This window comes from Hypanus sabinus, chromosome 2, assembly GCF_030144855.1.
Source record: "Hypanus sabinus isolate sHypSab1 chromosome 2, sHypSab1.hap1, whole genome shotgun sequence".
Lineage (NCBI taxonomy): Eukaryota > Metazoa > Chordata > Chondrichthyes > Myliobatiformes > Dasyatidae > Hypanus > Hypanus sabinus.
This window is the reverse complement of record NC_082707.1, coordinates 146075665-146093046: the sequence shown is the minus strand read 5'-3', so window position 1 is coordinate 146093046 and position 17382 is coordinate 146075665. Positions and strand designations below refer to the sequence as shown.

The following is a 17382-nucleotide window of genomic DNA, read 5'->3' as shown; positions in this document are numbered from 1 at the left end:
TGGAACTTAACGGAGATAAGTGAGTTGAATTTTGTGAGGATAAACCAGGGTAAAACTTGCACAGTGAATGGTAGGGCACTGAGTAGTGCATTAGAACAAAGGCATCTGGAGTAAATTTCCATAATTATTTGGAAGTGGCATCACAGGAAGATGGGGTCATAAAGAGAGCTTGTGGCTCATTGGCTTTCATGAATTAGAGTTTTAAGTGAGGAATTGGGATGTTGTGTTGAAATTGTGTAAGACTTTTATGCCAAATTTGGAGTATTGTGTGCAGATCTGGTCACCAACCTTCAGGAAAGATATCAATAGGATTGAAAGAGTCGAGGAAAATTTACAAGGATGTAGATGGGACTTGAGAAGTTGAGTTACAGGGAAAGGTTGAATAGAATAGTACTTTTCTCCTGGAGCGTAGGAGAAGAAGGGAAGATTTGATAGAGATATACAAAATTCTGAGGGGTTTGGACGGAGATAATGCAAGCAGGCTTTTTCCACTAAGGTTGGATGAGATTAGAACTAGAAGTCATAGGTTAAGGGTGAAAGGTGAAATATTTATCTGAATATTACCGGGGGTGGGGGAGGGGCGATCATCTTCACTGGAATATGGTTCAAATGTGAAATACGCTGCCATTGGAAGCATTAGATGTGGGTTCAATTGCAACATTTAAGAGAGATTTGGATAATTACATGGATTGGAGCACTGTGCTCCAGGTATGGGTCGATGGGGCTAGGCAGAATAACAGTTTAGCCCCAATTAGATGTGCCAGAGGGACTTTTTTTTTGTGATATAGTGCTCAATGGCTCTGACTCTAAACTTGTTAAGGTGCAATTAGTTTCTTTAAAAAATGCAGAATTTGGCCTTCTATTTAACTGACAACTATTATGATTTGAGCTTGAGAGTTGAAATGTAATTTTGAAAACTTACAGCTATCTGAATGTTGTTTCAGCAGAAGTGTTTTAATTCCATATTAGGTTGTTTTAAACTAAATACAAAATATTTTTAGGATGTCGATGATTTCTTCGAGCATGAGAAAACCTTTCTTCTAGAATATAATAACAGAATAAAGGACGCAGCTGTCAAAGCTGACAAATTGACAAAGTCACACAAAAGTAAGTAGCATTTTTATGTGATCCATTGAAATGTGAAGTGATGCTGAAGAAATATGCTGAATATTTAAAAGTTTTGTTCATTTGCATTTCTTTGAATCCCTTCACTGTAGTTTACTTATTCCTGTAGGGCATGTAATTAGTGGAAAGATGTAAGCATGGACTACCACAATTTATGTTTGTTTATGTATAATTGTTTGGAGATAACGTAACCTCCAATTTGTAGGGACAGATCACACTGCCCATCATCACTTTTTTTGGTTCCCAGTGTCTTGTTCTTACTGCTGCAGCTTTTCTGCAAGGTAATCCATGTGCAGCGATTTGGCCAAAGATGACAGAAACTAAAGGCTTGCCTGTGGAATGTTTTATGGCAACTTGTGCTGTCTTATTAATTGTTAATAATTACATTTTTAATACCCCAAATGACTTTGCTTTTTAGTCATGTGAATGGGGCTTCACTAGGTGTGCTATTTCTGGCTGATATTATGAGGAGTCAAGTAGGAATAATTTCAGCTCAGTAAGTTGCAGATTGCATCCAGACTTGGCTTTAAGCACATTCCTACATATTCAAGCACATATTTACAGGCTGTAAAATGCAGACATTGTAGTCTGCATTTAGCAGGTAGCTGCTGATTTACTGAGGAACTTCTGACTGGCCATTGATTTAACTTGGAATGATAGACTGCAACCAGTCTATGTAAAACTGGCAGGATTGTTGAATTAGTCAAAGAGAATATTTATGGTTCTGGTTATTAGATAGCTTCACAAACCTGAAATTCAGTTCACTATTGGGGATGAGGCAGAGTTTATTATAATATTCTATGAAGGATGTGAAATATTGGGAAAGGGAATAGATATGGATTGGCTTCAGGCATATGTGGTTTTGAAATTGTGCACCAAAGCAGACTAAATGAGGAGTTTATAAAAACTAAGTTTTCTGATCAGTTCATGAGAAATGTATCTTACTGTAGCACTGTACATGATTTTTCTTTCCAGATGTGGCAGATGACAACAGTAGAATTAGTTCAATATTGTACTCTTTAGGAACTCAAGACTCAACAGATCTATGCAAGTAAGATTTTTAAGATATTTTCATTTGTCCAAATACATTTTCGCTTGAATTGTCAATTGGCATTTACTGGACGGAACATTAAATCATTTAATCAGAGCATGTCTTGTTTGAATAGTTGAGACAATAGATAATATTGCTTTAATTTTCTTTGGTTTTATTGACAAGAGTGAGGAAAAAAAGTTAAGGAGTTGCGGTATTTTTGTAAACATACCTGGAAGTCCACTTTAATGATAGTAAGATTTCTGATGCCCTCTACTACAAAATATGTTAACTTGAGGCTGAAGTAAAGTGCATCCATTTATATTGATCCATGGTAATTATTCCAGAAAGGGTGAGTAGTTTTAGAGGAAATGGAAGGAATGGGGTTAGAGGATGGTATTAAAATAAACACATTTAAAATTGCAGATGTGTAGTGAGCATTTAAAAAGAACTTCTGTAAGTCTAGTTGACTGTATTCTTAATACATTCAGTCCTTTCTGCATTGATTCAGTAATATCTACCAGACTTGCATGTTGTACTATTTGGTGCATTTTTATACTTGTTAATTCATTTTTGGGGTTTCATGAGTATTGGCATCAATTTCATGGTTTATTGACTGATCACCACCTTGATTTGCTGTAGTCCTCCTTGAGTATGGAGTTCTCAAATCCAGTAACAGAGGATATTGACACATCTATTTCCAAGTCAGAACAATGTATGTTATGAAGAGGGAACTAATGGTCTTCCTTGTGTCTCTCGCCATCATCCTTGTTGGTAGAAGTTGAGAGTTTGGGAAATTTTGTCGGAGTAGTCCTATTAATCCCTACTTTATTTCAGGTGCAATCTTGGGTGTTTGGGTTGTAGATGGATTTTGCAGCACCAGAGATCCTGCGCTTGCTGTGATTGGTGGCAAGTGCTGAGCGAAGAGCAGGGGTAAATTCATTGAAGGCAAGGAGCTGGTCCGTATCCAATAGAGTAGATGCATCGAGGACCTCCTTAACAATATCACTGACAACGTAATTGGCCTTGGTTCTGTCTCTCAGCAGTCTATTTGGCCAGCCTTGTAACGAATTCTGAGCAAAAGGAAGTCAAGAAAGCCTGTGTCCCAAGGCCTCTGGGCTATGTAGTATCTCCACTTGAAAACCTGAAACTTAGCTGTGAAGTTCTTAAATCACTAATCCACAACCTCATCTGGGAAGAGGAGGATATTCTGGTGGGCTTTGGGGATGCTATGGTCATGACCATCTTAAAGGTCAACCACCAGGGGCTTTCCCTGTTGCTTGCCAAAGGGAAAGCTACCACTGGGTTGCTGCTTGACTTGTTGCTTCATTTTTCCCAAAACTATCCTTTTTTTTTCTTGCTATAATGTTGCATCTCACCTTTATTAAATTTTGAATGTAAACTTGGGTAATCTTCAGAATAATAGGAAGCTGTTCATCTTATGACAAATTTCTACCAGACCATTTTATCCAATCTCTAGCTGCTGAGGTATATACAAGCTATATTGTCATTTGTGCAGGTCAGATACCAAGCTTCAAGCCATTGCTAACATCTTCCTGAAACATTTGAGACACTGGGCTTTGCATTCAGCTTCTGAAAGACAGGTCCTCTATAAATCTAACGCTGTGACACACTGTCCTCTGATAACAATTCAAAGCATAATCCTGGAGAAAAAATGGACAACTTCTAATTTCTCTGGATCCAACTCTTGGTAAAGACAGATGTCAGCGACCTTCACCACCACTTTTGGTGAGACAGCACAAGCTTTTTGTTAATGTTTGTTTTTGTTTTCAAAAACCAAGCAGCCATGATCTTGACACTTTATATGCTTCTGATGCCTGGACTACCTTCAGCAGGCACCTCAGGACAATGGAAAGTGCTTGTGTCTGCATAAATCATCAATATACTGGAAAGATAAGCAAAACAGCAGTAGGGTCCTTTCACAGGCCAACTTCAGATGCTCCGTTCTGAGCTTTGTTCAAGGAAGACTTAAACTGGACAGAGGAAGATTTAAGGATGTGCTCGGTGTGGTAGAGAAATGTAAGATTTGAACAGGTTCCTGGGAGCCCAAAAAAGAGATGATGGTTTGAGGTCACAATACTTTAGGAGCACACAGAAATTTTGCATAAGCAGCAATTTTGCACATCACAGACTACCCATTTGCTTGCTTTCGCCACTTTTCCTTATCAGTGGAAGAGTCTGTAGTTTTTAACTTTGGCGCCTCAGGATCCATAAAACTGGAGTTGCAGTAATTCATCTTTGAGCCCGAGGGGCTCCTTGCCTAAATGTAGGTACATTTTGTCAGTGACATTTGCTGCAGATCAGGGCCCCAACTGGCAGAGGAAATGAGTGTTTCTGGTATTGAAAGGGGTACTAGTGGCATGCTATTCTGGATACTGTTGAACCAGACTGGTATCAGACTTGCACTCATTCATACAAGTGCTTAGTATTTCATCAAGTTCCTGACCTGTGCATCGTAATTTCTGGAAAGGATTTGGGATGTCAGTTGCTGCAGGATACATTGCCTGTTCTTACTCAACAGTGTTTACATGGCTGATCCATTTTGGCTAATGGTGAATTAACTTATCTTACATAAAGAGGCAAAGAAGATCATCCTCCATAGCATTCAAGGGGAATTTCAGGAGTTCATATCGTCTGCAAAGGGTGGAAAAGATTGGACGAATTTCAGAAATCAACAACGGAGGATTAAAGCTTCAGTAAAGGAAGGTAAAGCAGAATTTGACAATAAGCTACTGAGAAACCCAATGTAACTACGTCCACAGGAGGTGAGAGGAATTACTGAAGAATAGGGAAGTGACGTAAATTAAAAATTTTTGAGGATGTAACTAGTAGCATAGGACAACTACTGGATGTATATTTTGTGTTTTCAGAAGGCCTTTGTAACACAGGATTGTTGGAAATGTACTAGCACAGTTTGAAAATTGTTTGAACGAAAACAATGTATAAATGGGTAGTTTTGAGATTGGCAGGGTGTGACTAGTATTCAGTTGCCTGTAACTACTGATGAAACCTGAAGCCAGACAAGCTGGAATTCAAAATAGCCCTCTATTCAGTAAACTACACCAGTCTCAAAACTCAATTCAAACTTGCACTGCCAGTTAAATGGTTTGCCCCAGAACAATTAAGTCCTTGATTGGGACATCAACCAATTAGTGCCAGTCAGCAATGGATTGGTTTCAGCTGATCACTAGGTACTGATTGTTCTGGCATGCTGTAACACCTCCCTCTTGAAGATTATTACCTGTGGGATTTGAGCCAAGGGTTGATTTGAAATGAGACAACTGGTTTATGCTGACAATTAGTCCTTAGTGGTTGCAGACAGTGTAATTTTTTTGCCATGATGTTGCTTGCCACTGTGCTGGCGCTGGTGGTTGGTGTGATTCAAACCCTTCCAGGAGGAGATGAAGGTCCATCTGTGTTTGAAAATCTGCCCAACGAACTTATTGAGCCTTTGGGAGCATATGACCACAATTGGTTGACGTGGCGATGCCAAGCGATGTTTTGTAAAGCACTTTCCCCATTCATTTGGCAACCTGACCTGGTACCCAGGTGTCTTGCCCATCATGATACTGTCTGGCCCACATTGTAGCTCCAGGCATGAATGATTTCACCGTTGACCAAGGATGACGTGGCTGCCTCAGATATGGCAGCATCACATCCAACTCTGCACAGTTTTCTTCCCAAAAGTGCTTCAGCTGGGGACTTTCCCTCAAGGCCTGGATGTGCTGTAATTCAGTATGTCAGTGGGAATGTGTTTAGAACCTTAGATGATGCTCCTTGCCATCTTGGTTTCCAAAACAACCGTTTGAAGACATTCTCTACTTGGCCGTAGGACTGTGGATGATATGGGGGTGAGCGGATGTGGATAATTCCACTGTTCTGGCAGAATGGAGCAAACTGAACTGAATTGTGTGCTGTTGTCAGGAACAAGTGTTTATGGAATTCCAAAAAGAGTGAAGATGTGCAGCAGCTGTTGAAAGGTAGACTCCGTTGTTGTGGACTTCATGGGTAATACTTCTGGCCATTTGGAATAAGTGCCGACCAGGACATTGGTTGATTGGACACTGTTGACTAGGCCAGCAAAGTCAGTATGTACCCAACTCCAAGGTCTTGTAGCCTGAGGCCATGGTTGTGGATGGACTCTCCTTGGATTCCTTGCTGCCGTAGAGCACTGAGTACACAGTTTGCACGTGAATTTGATATCTTCATTTGTATCTGGCCTGTACACAATGCATCTTGTCAGGACTTTCATTCGTCTACACTTGAGAGCGACGTATAATGTCAGTAGAAGGGTTTGACATCTTCTTCAACATTAGCTGGACATTCATCAATGAGGTACACTGGAGATACACTGAAGTGGATCTGTAGCTGTTTCTGCTCTGATCTTGACCATGACTGGAAGAGCTTCAGCAGCATCCAGTACAACCTGGCGAACTCACAATCAATTGAAATTGCTGTCACAACTGCATCTTCATTTTCACTAACCTGTGGTTCATAAGTCTGGACAGGGTATCTGCCAGACCAAGTTTCTGGATTGTTTATTTGATTTCAAAATCATAGGCTAATAACATTGTTGCCCACCTTTGTAGACAGTTAGCTGAATACACTGGGATGTCGTTTTTAGACCTGTAGGTGGACAGCAGTGTTTTGTGATCAGTAAGGAGAGTTGAGCATCAGCCATAAAGCATCTTGTGAAATTTCTTCACAGCAAAGATGAAGCCCAAGGCTCCTTCTCAATTTGTCTGTAGTTCCTTTCTGCTGCAACCATCAGGGACAGTGTGGGATATATTAGCTCCAACTTATCGTTAGATACATGTATTGTGACGATGATTGGCAGCTGTTGAAATGAAGGTCGGATGACGGGATATTCTTCACCTGATCAAAAGCTTCGAGGCATTGTTTGGACCATTTCCATGTGGCATCATTGAGTAGGTTATTCGGTGGGTATGCATTGCTAGGAGAAATGCTGAATAATGACTGATCATGCCAAAAAATTATCGTAATGTGCTGACATCTGATGGTGGAGGTGTGGTGACCCACTTCCTAGCGCACTCGAACCGGCTCACAAATAGCCAGTGCGCCGGCACAAAGGCCAGGTCCAAAAGCCTGCGGGGGTTTGTGAGTACGTGTCCCTTACAGCATTCGCGCCCGGGGAGGCTTTAAAGCAAGGCTGTGAAGTTCGAATAAAATCATCTTTAATTGCAGTTTACAGACTCTGTGTTGTTATTTTAGCGCTGTGTGTAGCACACCGCTACAGAGGCATCTTTGAAATAGCAGTGATGCTTTTGGGATTTGCACGATGACCATGCCATCTATGATATTTGAAAGAAGACATCATGAAGCTGCATTTTTCCGGTCAAAAGTTGTAATCCAAAGTCTTGTAGTTTGTTCAAAACTTGGTCCAGACATTGGCATAGTTCTGTCTAATTTGTGCCCATCACAGTGATGTCTTTGAGGTAAGCAGCAGCACCATCAATGCCACTCGGTATGGTATCCATAAACTGCTGGAAAATTGAATTAGCTGCCTTTACCCTGAAAGGCAGATGGAGGAAGGAAAACAACCCCTTGTGTTTTGTAATCGTGAGAAGCTCCTGTGAATTCTCCACCACTTCTACCAGGCTTCAGTCCATCTTTACAAATAAGCAACCACTGTTTAATTTGTGATAAGATCTGCTGGTACCAGTAATGGGCACTGATGTGTTCCCAGAGCTGCATTGAGACCAGCTGGGAAGTCTGCATACAACCTCATTGTACTGTGGCTTTCTTGATAACAGCAATAGGAGCTGTCAACTTCAGTGGTTGCTGGCTTTGATCACACCAGCTTGTTGTAGGTGATCTAGCTCTTGGCCCATGATTGGTAAGGCTGAGTATAGTACTGGTCTCTTGGGACAGAAGATTGGTTTTGTGTCTGGATGGAGATGGAATTCTACTTGCAGTTTGGTACTGCAACTTAAATCTTTTTGAAACACTGCTGCATAGCATTGTTGTTGTATGGCCTCGTATATTGATGGTGGTGTGGTGTTGACTGACATGATTTGAATGGCCAATGTCTTCAGACTTCATCCCTCTGGACCTCATCCAGAGGGATGCTCCAGAGATTAAGTTTGTCCATCCAGTCTATTCCAAGATCTGGTTGGCCTGTTGGGTAACATACCATTAACTTGATTACTATTCAGCTTCACCATGCAGTGCAGTTCACTTGTCAGTGGAGGGTTCTGCTCAATGCACTGCAGGTGGAATGATGAGTTGATGACTGGTGGGGACCAAAGTCCCCGCCACATGAGCTTGGAGATGATTGTGATGTCTGGCATAGTATTGAATTGTAGCCTGACCAACCGATTGTTCATAAGTATATTGATGTACCATCTCCTGGGGGTGAAGTCCACTTTAAACATTACCATTAAATTCCTTGTGGATTTTTTTTTAAACGTCTTTGCCCTTGTGTTGCACTGGCCTTAAACAATGCAAAGGATGGCAAAAGCCTCTGTGACTACAGTGATCATATTTGCTGCAAATGTTCTTCTACTGGCAGTTTCTTCTATAAATTTCACACACTACAGTTTCAACAAGCTGTGTTTGGCTGCTTGGAGACCTGCTGAGTGATAATGTCTGGGCCGTTGGACATTGCATTAACCTTGGTCTGTTCAGCCAGGTTGGAATTGTGTTTCGGGTTGATCAAACACTTGACAGCTTGTAGAGTCACGTCAGGGTCTTGCTCCAGTCTGGCCAGGAGTCATTTGTGAATATCTATATTACCAGGTGCCTGAAGTCTGCAAATAAAAATCAGACGTTTGAACTGGGATTTTAGTTATGTTACCCAGCTTGAACTTTTCACATTCACAATCGACAATACTGGCATATGTGATAGTTATTGGCATCTTTTTTTAAACAAGTTTTGGGCAATAGTAGCAAACACTGAAGAGAGATGACTGTTTTCCAAAAATTCTTGTTGGCTGTTGGATAGTTTAATCAAATGATGGGGACCATGGGTTCTTAAGCAGAATAAAATTGAAATAGTGTTCATGTTCATCAGTACTTAATTTTTGGAGCAAAGTGTGTGTGTTCCAGGAGTAGTCTTTACCGGCAAACTCGTAAATACATCTTCATAGTGCTTGAACCATGATCAAACATAACTCTAAAGCAGCAACAAACTGGAAATGGATGCAACAACTGACCACATGAGTTCTGTTTAGTGTTTGACACCAGCATCTTTAGACTCATTGATAACCTGCTAGTTAAGGTTTCGATTAACTTCGACTGTGCCACTTCAATTTGAGCTTGCTGCTGTTGTAGAATTGTGCACAAGTCTTCTGCTGAGATTGCCGTGTCAATTATAATACAGCTCCTCTTTGCTAATTTGTTGTGTTCACTTGCCTATAACTACTGATGAGACACAAAGCCGATAATGGAACACTCTGGAATTTGAATGAACCCTTTATTCAGTAAAAGTAAACCAGTCTGAACACTTTGTTCAAACTCGTACTCCCCAGTGTGACTATTTAATGACTTGCCCCAGAGCAATTGAGTCCTTGATTGGCGCAGTGACCAGTGAAAGTCAGCCTGGGACTGGTTTCAGCTGACCACTAGGTGCTGATTGTTTTGGCTCGTTCTAACAACGAGTGGGGTACTTGCAGAGATCAATCCTTGGTTCTCAGCTGTTTAGTGCTTATCAGGGATTTGAATGAGGGAACCATATGTAATATTTCTAAATTTGCAGTAACACAAATTGCTGTGAGGACTAGGGTCAGTTTGTGGATAGAGAACAAGACATTTATAACTGAGTTGAGAAAGTTCTTCACTGAATTTAATGAATTTGTGGAATTCTGTATTAAAGGCTAAGACCAAGTTTTTGAATATATTTGAGGAGACTGTACGAATTGATCTAAGAAAAGGCATCAAAGTTTCTAGGAGAGAGGCAACTTCATTGTGAGACAGAATCACTTGTGTTTATATTGAATAGTGGAGTAGGCTAGAAGGCCCAAATGGCCTAATCGATATCTTATCTTTCTATGTTTCTAGAAGGTATCTTCCTGGAACGAGTAGAGAATTACAGGTTTGGAATGAATGATGGGGTTAAAGTAAGATTACAGATACTGATGGAAATAAAAAGTGATAAATAACTGTGTCCAAAGGTTTGAATGAGGTACAAATGGAGATGGATGCAATGGTTGTTAATCTGTAGTTTGGGAATTAGTGTTTAAGAAAGGGAGCTATAGTCGAGTTAACCTAAATGTTAGTAATAGGGCTAATCCTGAAATGTGTTAATGTTAAGGAAATAACAGTGATCAGAAAATTGGGCAGAGTTGTTTTGTTAACATTTTAAAGACCTGTTTGACAGATCAGTTGAAATTACTAAGATTGTATTTGGCAGAAAAGTTGAAAATGAATCACTGGATGCAAAAAAAAGATACTGGAAATCTGAAACAAAATTGGGAAAAAAACTGCTGTAAAAAGTGCCGCAACAGGTTATTAATGAAAATCAGAACTCAATATCTGAGGTAATATTACTGGCATTGATGGGTTAACAGACCAAAAAAAACCAGGGTAAGAATAAATGGGTCATTTTTGGGTTGTGATAACGAGAAGAGTGAAATGTAGTGTTTCCCCTTGTTCCTATTCTTGCTACATGTTAATTCAAGCGATATCAGGTATTCAACAGCAGTGTTTTGTTTTAAACCAGCTGCTATCTTGCCAATCGCAATAAAATTTCTCTAGGACAGCATATCTGAAAGCGAAACTAATGAACTCAAAACTGCATGAAAATATGAGCAGGAGTAGGCCACTCAGTCCCTCAAGTCTGCTTCACTATTCAATACCATCATGGCTGATCTGTGCTGTCTTGAGGTGGCTTAAATACACCTAATGATTACACCTATATACATCCAGTAATCAGTGAAGAAAATTCTCAAATGGTAGTGAATCATACTTTAGTTTTAAATTATTTTAGAACATAGAATAGTACAGCACATTACAGGCCATTCGGCCCACAATGTTGAGCCAACCCTCAAATCCTGCTTCACATATAACCCCCCACCTTAAATTCCTCCATATACCTGTCTAGTAGTCTCTTAAACTTCACTAGTGTATCTGCCTCCACCACTGACTCAGGCAGTGCATTCCACGCACCAAACACTCTCTGAGTGGAGAAACCTTCCTCTAATATCCCCCTTGAACTTCCCCTTACCTTAAAGCCATGTCCTCTTGTACTGAGCAGTGGTGCCCTGGGGAAGAGGCACTGGCTGTGCACTCTGTCTATTCCTCCTAATATCTTGTACACCTCTATCATGTCTCCTCTCGTCCTCCTTCTCTCCAAAGAGTAAAGCCCTAGCTCCCTTAATCTCTGATCATAATCCATACTCTCTAAACCAGGCAGCATCCTGGTAAATCTCCTCTGTACCCTTTCCAAAGCTTCCACATCCTTCCTATGGTGAGGCGACCAGAACTGGACACAGTACTCCAAGTGTGGCCTAACTAGAGATTTATAGAGCTGCATCATTACATTGCGTCTCTTAAACTCTATCCCTCGACTTAAGAAAGCTTATGGAGTGTTAGCTTTCATAACTACCTTATTGACCTGCGAGGCAACTTTCAGGGATCTGTGGACGTGTACCCCCAGATTCCTCTGCTCCGCCACACTACCAAGTACCCTGCCATTTACTTTATACTCTGCCTTGGAGTTTGTCCTTCCAAAGTGTACCACCTTACACTTCTCCAGGTTGAACTCCATCTGCCACTTCTCAGCCCACTTCTGCATCCTATCAATGTCTCTCTGCAATCTTTGACAATCCTCTACACTATCTACAGCACCACCAACCTTTGTGTCATCTGCAAACTTGCCAACCCACCCTTCTACCCCACATCCAGGTCGTTAATAAAAATCACAAAATGTAGAGGTCCCAGAGCAGATCCTTGTGGGACACCACTAGTCACATCCCTTCAATCTGAATGTACTCCCTCTACCACAACCCTCTGCCGTCTGCAGGCAAGCCAATTCTGAATCTACTTGGCCAAACTTCCCTGGATCCCATGCCTTCTGACTTTCTGAATAAGCCTACTGTGTGGAACCTTGTCAAATGCCTTACTAAAATCTATGTAGATCACATCCACTGCACTACCCTCATCTATATGCCTGATCACCTCCTCAAAGAACTCTTTCAGGCTTGTTAGGCACGATCTGCCCTTCACAAAGCCATGCTGACTGTCCCTGATCAGACCATGATTCTCTAAATGCCCATAGATCCTATCTCTAAGAATCTTTTCCAACAGCTTTCCCACCACAGATGTGAGGCTCACTGGTCTATAATTACCTGGACTATCCCTACTACCTTTTTTGAACAAGAGTACAACATTCGCCTCCCTCCAATCCTTCGGTACCATTCCCATGGACAACGAGGACATAAAGATCCTAGCCAGAGGTTCAGCAATCTCTTCCCTTGCCTCGTGGAGCAGCTTGGGGAATATTCCGTCAGGCCCCGGGGACTTATCCTTCCTAATGTATTTTAACAACTCCAACACCTCCTCTCCCTTAATATCAACATGCTTCAGAACATCAACCTCACTCATATTGTCCTCACCGTCATCAAGTTCTCTCTCAGTGGTGAATACTGAAGAGAAGTATTCATTGAGGACCTCGCTCACTTCCACAGCCTCCAGGCACATCTTCCCACTTTAATCTCGAATCGGTCCTACCTTCACTCCTGTCATCCTTTTGTTCTTCACATAATTGAAGAATGCCTTGGGGTTTTCCTTTACCCTACTTGCCAAGGCCTTTTCATGCCCCCTTCTTAAGCTCCTTTCTTGCTACCCTATATTCCTCAATAGACCCATCTGATCCTTGCTTCCTAAACCTTATGTATGCTGCCTTCTTCCACCTGACTAGATTTTCCACTTGTCACCCATGGTTCCTTCACCCTACCATTCTTTATCTTCCTCACCGGGACAAATTTATCCCTAACATCCTGCAAGAGATCCTTAAACATCGACCACATGTCCATAGTACATTTCCCTGCCAAAACATCATCCCAATTCACACCCGCAAGTTCTAGCCTTATAGCCTCATAATTTGCCCTTCCCCACTCAGTGTCCACTTGTTCTTGACTCTCTCACTAGTGAAAAAATCTTAACTTCTACTGTGTTAAGCCTCCTTAGGATCTTGTATATTTGAATAAGGTTATCCCTCATTCTTTGAAATTCCAGGAAGTTTACATACTTGTACACATTTCAAAATGTAGAAGAAAAACACTTGAGAATCTCCAATTTGAAATGCTTGAAACATTTGCAATCTAGCAAATGATTATTTTTGGTGTAAGATAGTTTATGTGCAGTGGTTATTGTTTATGGAGCTATTAAAGCAGAAATTTTCAGGGTAGTTTGCACTGGGAGGAATTTATACACACTTATTTCCTACTGGCTTACTTATTTAAAGATGTTTATTTCTTTACATTCACGTGTGCTTTGTGCGAGTTTCCTTTTGAATAAGTTGGTTGAAAATGTAGAATTAATTATAGAATTAATGCTCTATAAAAAAAGATGTGAAATAAAAATATATTTGTATGAATTTGGGAAAAAATTAATGGTTTTTTTGAAATTTCATTTCCTGATGCATGTGCAGATGATGTGGAGTTGCCTTTATTACTTCTCACTTCATATCATAGACAGTCGACAATAGACAATAGGTGCAGAAGTAGACCATTCGGCCCTTCGAGCCTGCACCGCTATTCTGAGATCATGGCTGATCATCTACTATCAATACCCGGTTCTTGCCTTGTCCCCATATCCCTTGATTCCCCTATCCATAAGATACCTATCTAGCTCCTGCTTGAAAGCATCCAGAGAATTGGCCTCCACTACCTTCCTAGGCAGTGCATTCCAGACCCCCACAACTCTCTGGGAGAAGAAGTTTTTCCTTAACTCTGTCCTAAATGACCTACCCCTTATTCTCAAAAAATGCCCTCTGGTACTGGACTCTCCCAGCATCTGGAACACATTTCCTGCCTCTATCTTGTCCAATCCATTAATAATCTTATATGTTGCAATCAGATCCCCTCTCAATCTCCTTAATTCCAGCATGTACAAGCCCAGTCTCTCTAACCTCTCTGCGTAAGACAGTCTGGACATCCCAGGAATTAACCTTGTGAATCTACGCTGCACTTCTATAGCCAGGATGTCCTTCCTTAACCCTGGAGACCAAAACTGTACACAATACTCCAGGTGTGGTCTCACCAGGGCCCTGTACATGATGGATACTGATTACTAACTTGTGTAGATAATTCCTCCCCCAGGTAACAGCAGGTTCTTGAACCTGTGAACTGTTTGTTACCTGAACAGTTTGCAAATAGGAATGTGGTGCCTTTCAAGTTTTCCTGCAGCAGCTGACAAATCCATACCATCAGTCTCCCAAACACTCATTGTATGTATGGGCTGTACATGTGTTGGGCATTAGTAGTCTGGAGAACATCTGTAGTGCTGATTTGCCTTACTGAGATTTCCCAACCATTTACCAAATCTAATGAAATTATATCTGTCACTCAAGTCTCTTCCACTGAACTTTTTTTCTCACAATTAGCCTGCTAATTATGAATTTTGCTTTGCTTGTGGCTTTTTGCGCTACCTGGGTTAAACAGTGTGATGTACTACAGCTCAATCAATCTTTAATGCAATAGTTTTAGCTTTTTTTTTGTATATGCATGCAGTTGATTCAAATAAATCCTAAAATGTAATGTTTGGACCATGATATCATTTTGAAATAAACACTGGAGTGAAGTAGCTATTATCTCATTAGAGAGCTCTTTATTCATTAGAAATCCTGTAGGGATTGCCCTCTGAGATTTACAAGGTAGCTGTTAAAAGTATCAACAGGTTTTTCTGTTATACAGTACTGTGCAAAAGTCTTGGGCACCCTTTTGCATCCCAGGGTGTGGGGGAGGTAAGTGTGTGTCCCAGAAGAGCAGGGCAGGGGTAGGTGTGTGTTCCAAAGGTGGGGCGTGCAGTACTGTGCTGAAGTCATGGGCACATGTATATAGCTAAGATGCCCGAGACCTTTTGCACGGTACTGTAGTGATTTTGAGTATTGCACTGTAATGCTGCTGCAGAAAACACATTTCATGAGTGATGATAAACCTGATTCTGATATGGGTCTGTATGGTGGACTGAGAATGGGAAAGGGGCGGGGAGAGGGGAATTATAGTTGGGGAAAAGAGAAAGGAAGTAGGGAGCAAGTGGGAAGCACCAGAGTGACTTCCTGTGATGACTAATAAACCAATAGTTTGGAATCAAATGACCTTGCCTGGTGTCTTGGCTGGGTATGACTACACCCATGTCCCTCCCCGCCCTTGTACTGCTCTGTCACCTGTCCCACATTCCTCATGCGGCATTCCATCCTTGCCATTTGCAACATCCTTTACTTACAGCAGATGTACAAGCTACTCTGCTCCACATTGACAAATAGAATATTGTGATTTAGGCATCCTAGCTACATATACAGTATATGCCTGAAACTTTTGCACAGTATACTATATGTAAGGATTTTCAATGGACCGGTCTGCAGGTCTGCTCCCATTCAGACCATGGTTCTGAATGGCAGAGTTCAGTATATTTCAAGACAGCAGCACAAGGCATCTCTATCCTGACATGATAAGTATGGGCAAAATGACTGCAGTCTTCAATTGGTAAGGTTCGAGTGAATATATTTTCAAGATTTATTATTATTTCTGAAGAAAAGTTTCTTTTCACTAAGTCTAGGTCATGTTTAAAAGTAAATTTAATTCACTTTTCCTCACTCTAAATAATTTCTCTTTTGACTCCTCCTTCTTTCCTTCAAACAAAAGTTGTAGCCCATGCGTCCAAGCTATATCTGTCTGTTTGTTGGCTATGTAGAACAGTATGTTCCAAGCCTATACTGGTGACCGTCCCACACTTCCTGCACCCATGTTGAATTTGTCAATTTCATCCACTTTGCCCCCAACTTCCACCCTGCCCTTAAATTTACCTGGTCCATTTCTGACACCTCCCACCCCTTTCTCAATTGCACTGTCTCTATCTCCGGAGATAGTTTATCCACGGTCTATTATAAACCCATGGATTCTCACAGCTACCTGGACTATACCTCTTCCCACCCTGTTATTTACAAAAACACCATCCCCTTCTCTCAATTCCTCTGTTGCATCTGCTCTCGATGAGGCTTTTCATTCCAAAATGAAGGAGATATCCTTTTTTTCCACAGAAAGGGGCTTCCCTTCCTCCACCATTAACGTTGCATTCAACCGCAACTCTTCCATTTCACACACGTCTGCTCTTACCCCATCCTCCTGCCACCCTACCAGGGATAGGGTTCCTCTTGTCCTCACCTACCACCTTCTTGTCCAGCACATTATTCTCTGAAACTTCTGCCATCTTCAATAGGATCTCACCACCAAGGACATGCTTCCCTGCGCCCCCACCGCCCCACTTTCCACAGGGATCACTCCATATGCAACTCCCTTGTCCATTCATCCCTCCCCACTGGTCTCCTTCCCGGCACTTATCCATGCTAGTGGAACAAGTGCTACACCTGCCCCTATACCTCCTCCCTCTCTGCCATTCAGGCCCTTCCAGTTGAGGTGACACCTCGCCTTTGAATCGGTTGAGGTCATACACCGGTGCTCCCAGTGGGGCCTCCTGTGTATTGGAGTGACCTGACATAGGTTGGGAGACTGTTTTGCTGAGCACCTACAGGTAAAAGTCCATCTGAAAAAGTGGGATCTCCCAGTGGCCATCCAATTTAATTTCACTTCTCATTCCCATTCCACTATGTCTATCCTTGCTGCCTCCACTGCTGTGATGAGGCCACATTCAGACTGGAGGAACAATACCTTGCATTCTGTTTGAGTAGCCTCCAACCGTTGCCACGAACATCAATAACTCAAAATTCTGGTAACGTCCCCCACTCCACCTTCACCATTTTCCATCCCCCTTTCCCCTCTCTCACCATATCTCCTTGCCTGCCCATCGTCTCTCGCTGGTGCTCCCCCCCCCCCCCCCCACAACATGTCCTTCTGTCTCTTTTACCAATTTGCTTCTCAACTCTTTACTTCATCCCTCCCCCTTCAGGTTTCACCTATCACCTTGATTCTCTCTCCCCTCCCCCCCACCTTTTAAATTTACTCCTCGACTTTTCTTCTCCTGCCCTGCTGAATGGTTTCAGTCCAAAACGTTGACTGTACTCTTTT

At 41.7% G+C, this 17382-nt stretch overlaps 1 protein-coding gene across 2 annotated transcripts in view; it reads left to right on the top strand.

The window, feature by feature from the left end:
* Positions 1-17382, top strand: part of snx6 (sorting nexin 6) — a 77964-nt gene that overhangs the window by 28100 nt on the left and 32482 nt on the right. For both annotated transcript variants that reach the window (XM_059956501.1, XM_059956493.1), the window contains 2 exons: positions 1002-1107; positions 2101-2176. In XM_059956501.1, the coding sequence (XP_059812484.1) occupies positions 1002-1107; positions 2101-2176 (182 nt within the window). The remainder of the gene's footprint in view (positions 1-1001; positions 1108-2100; positions 2177-17382) is intronic.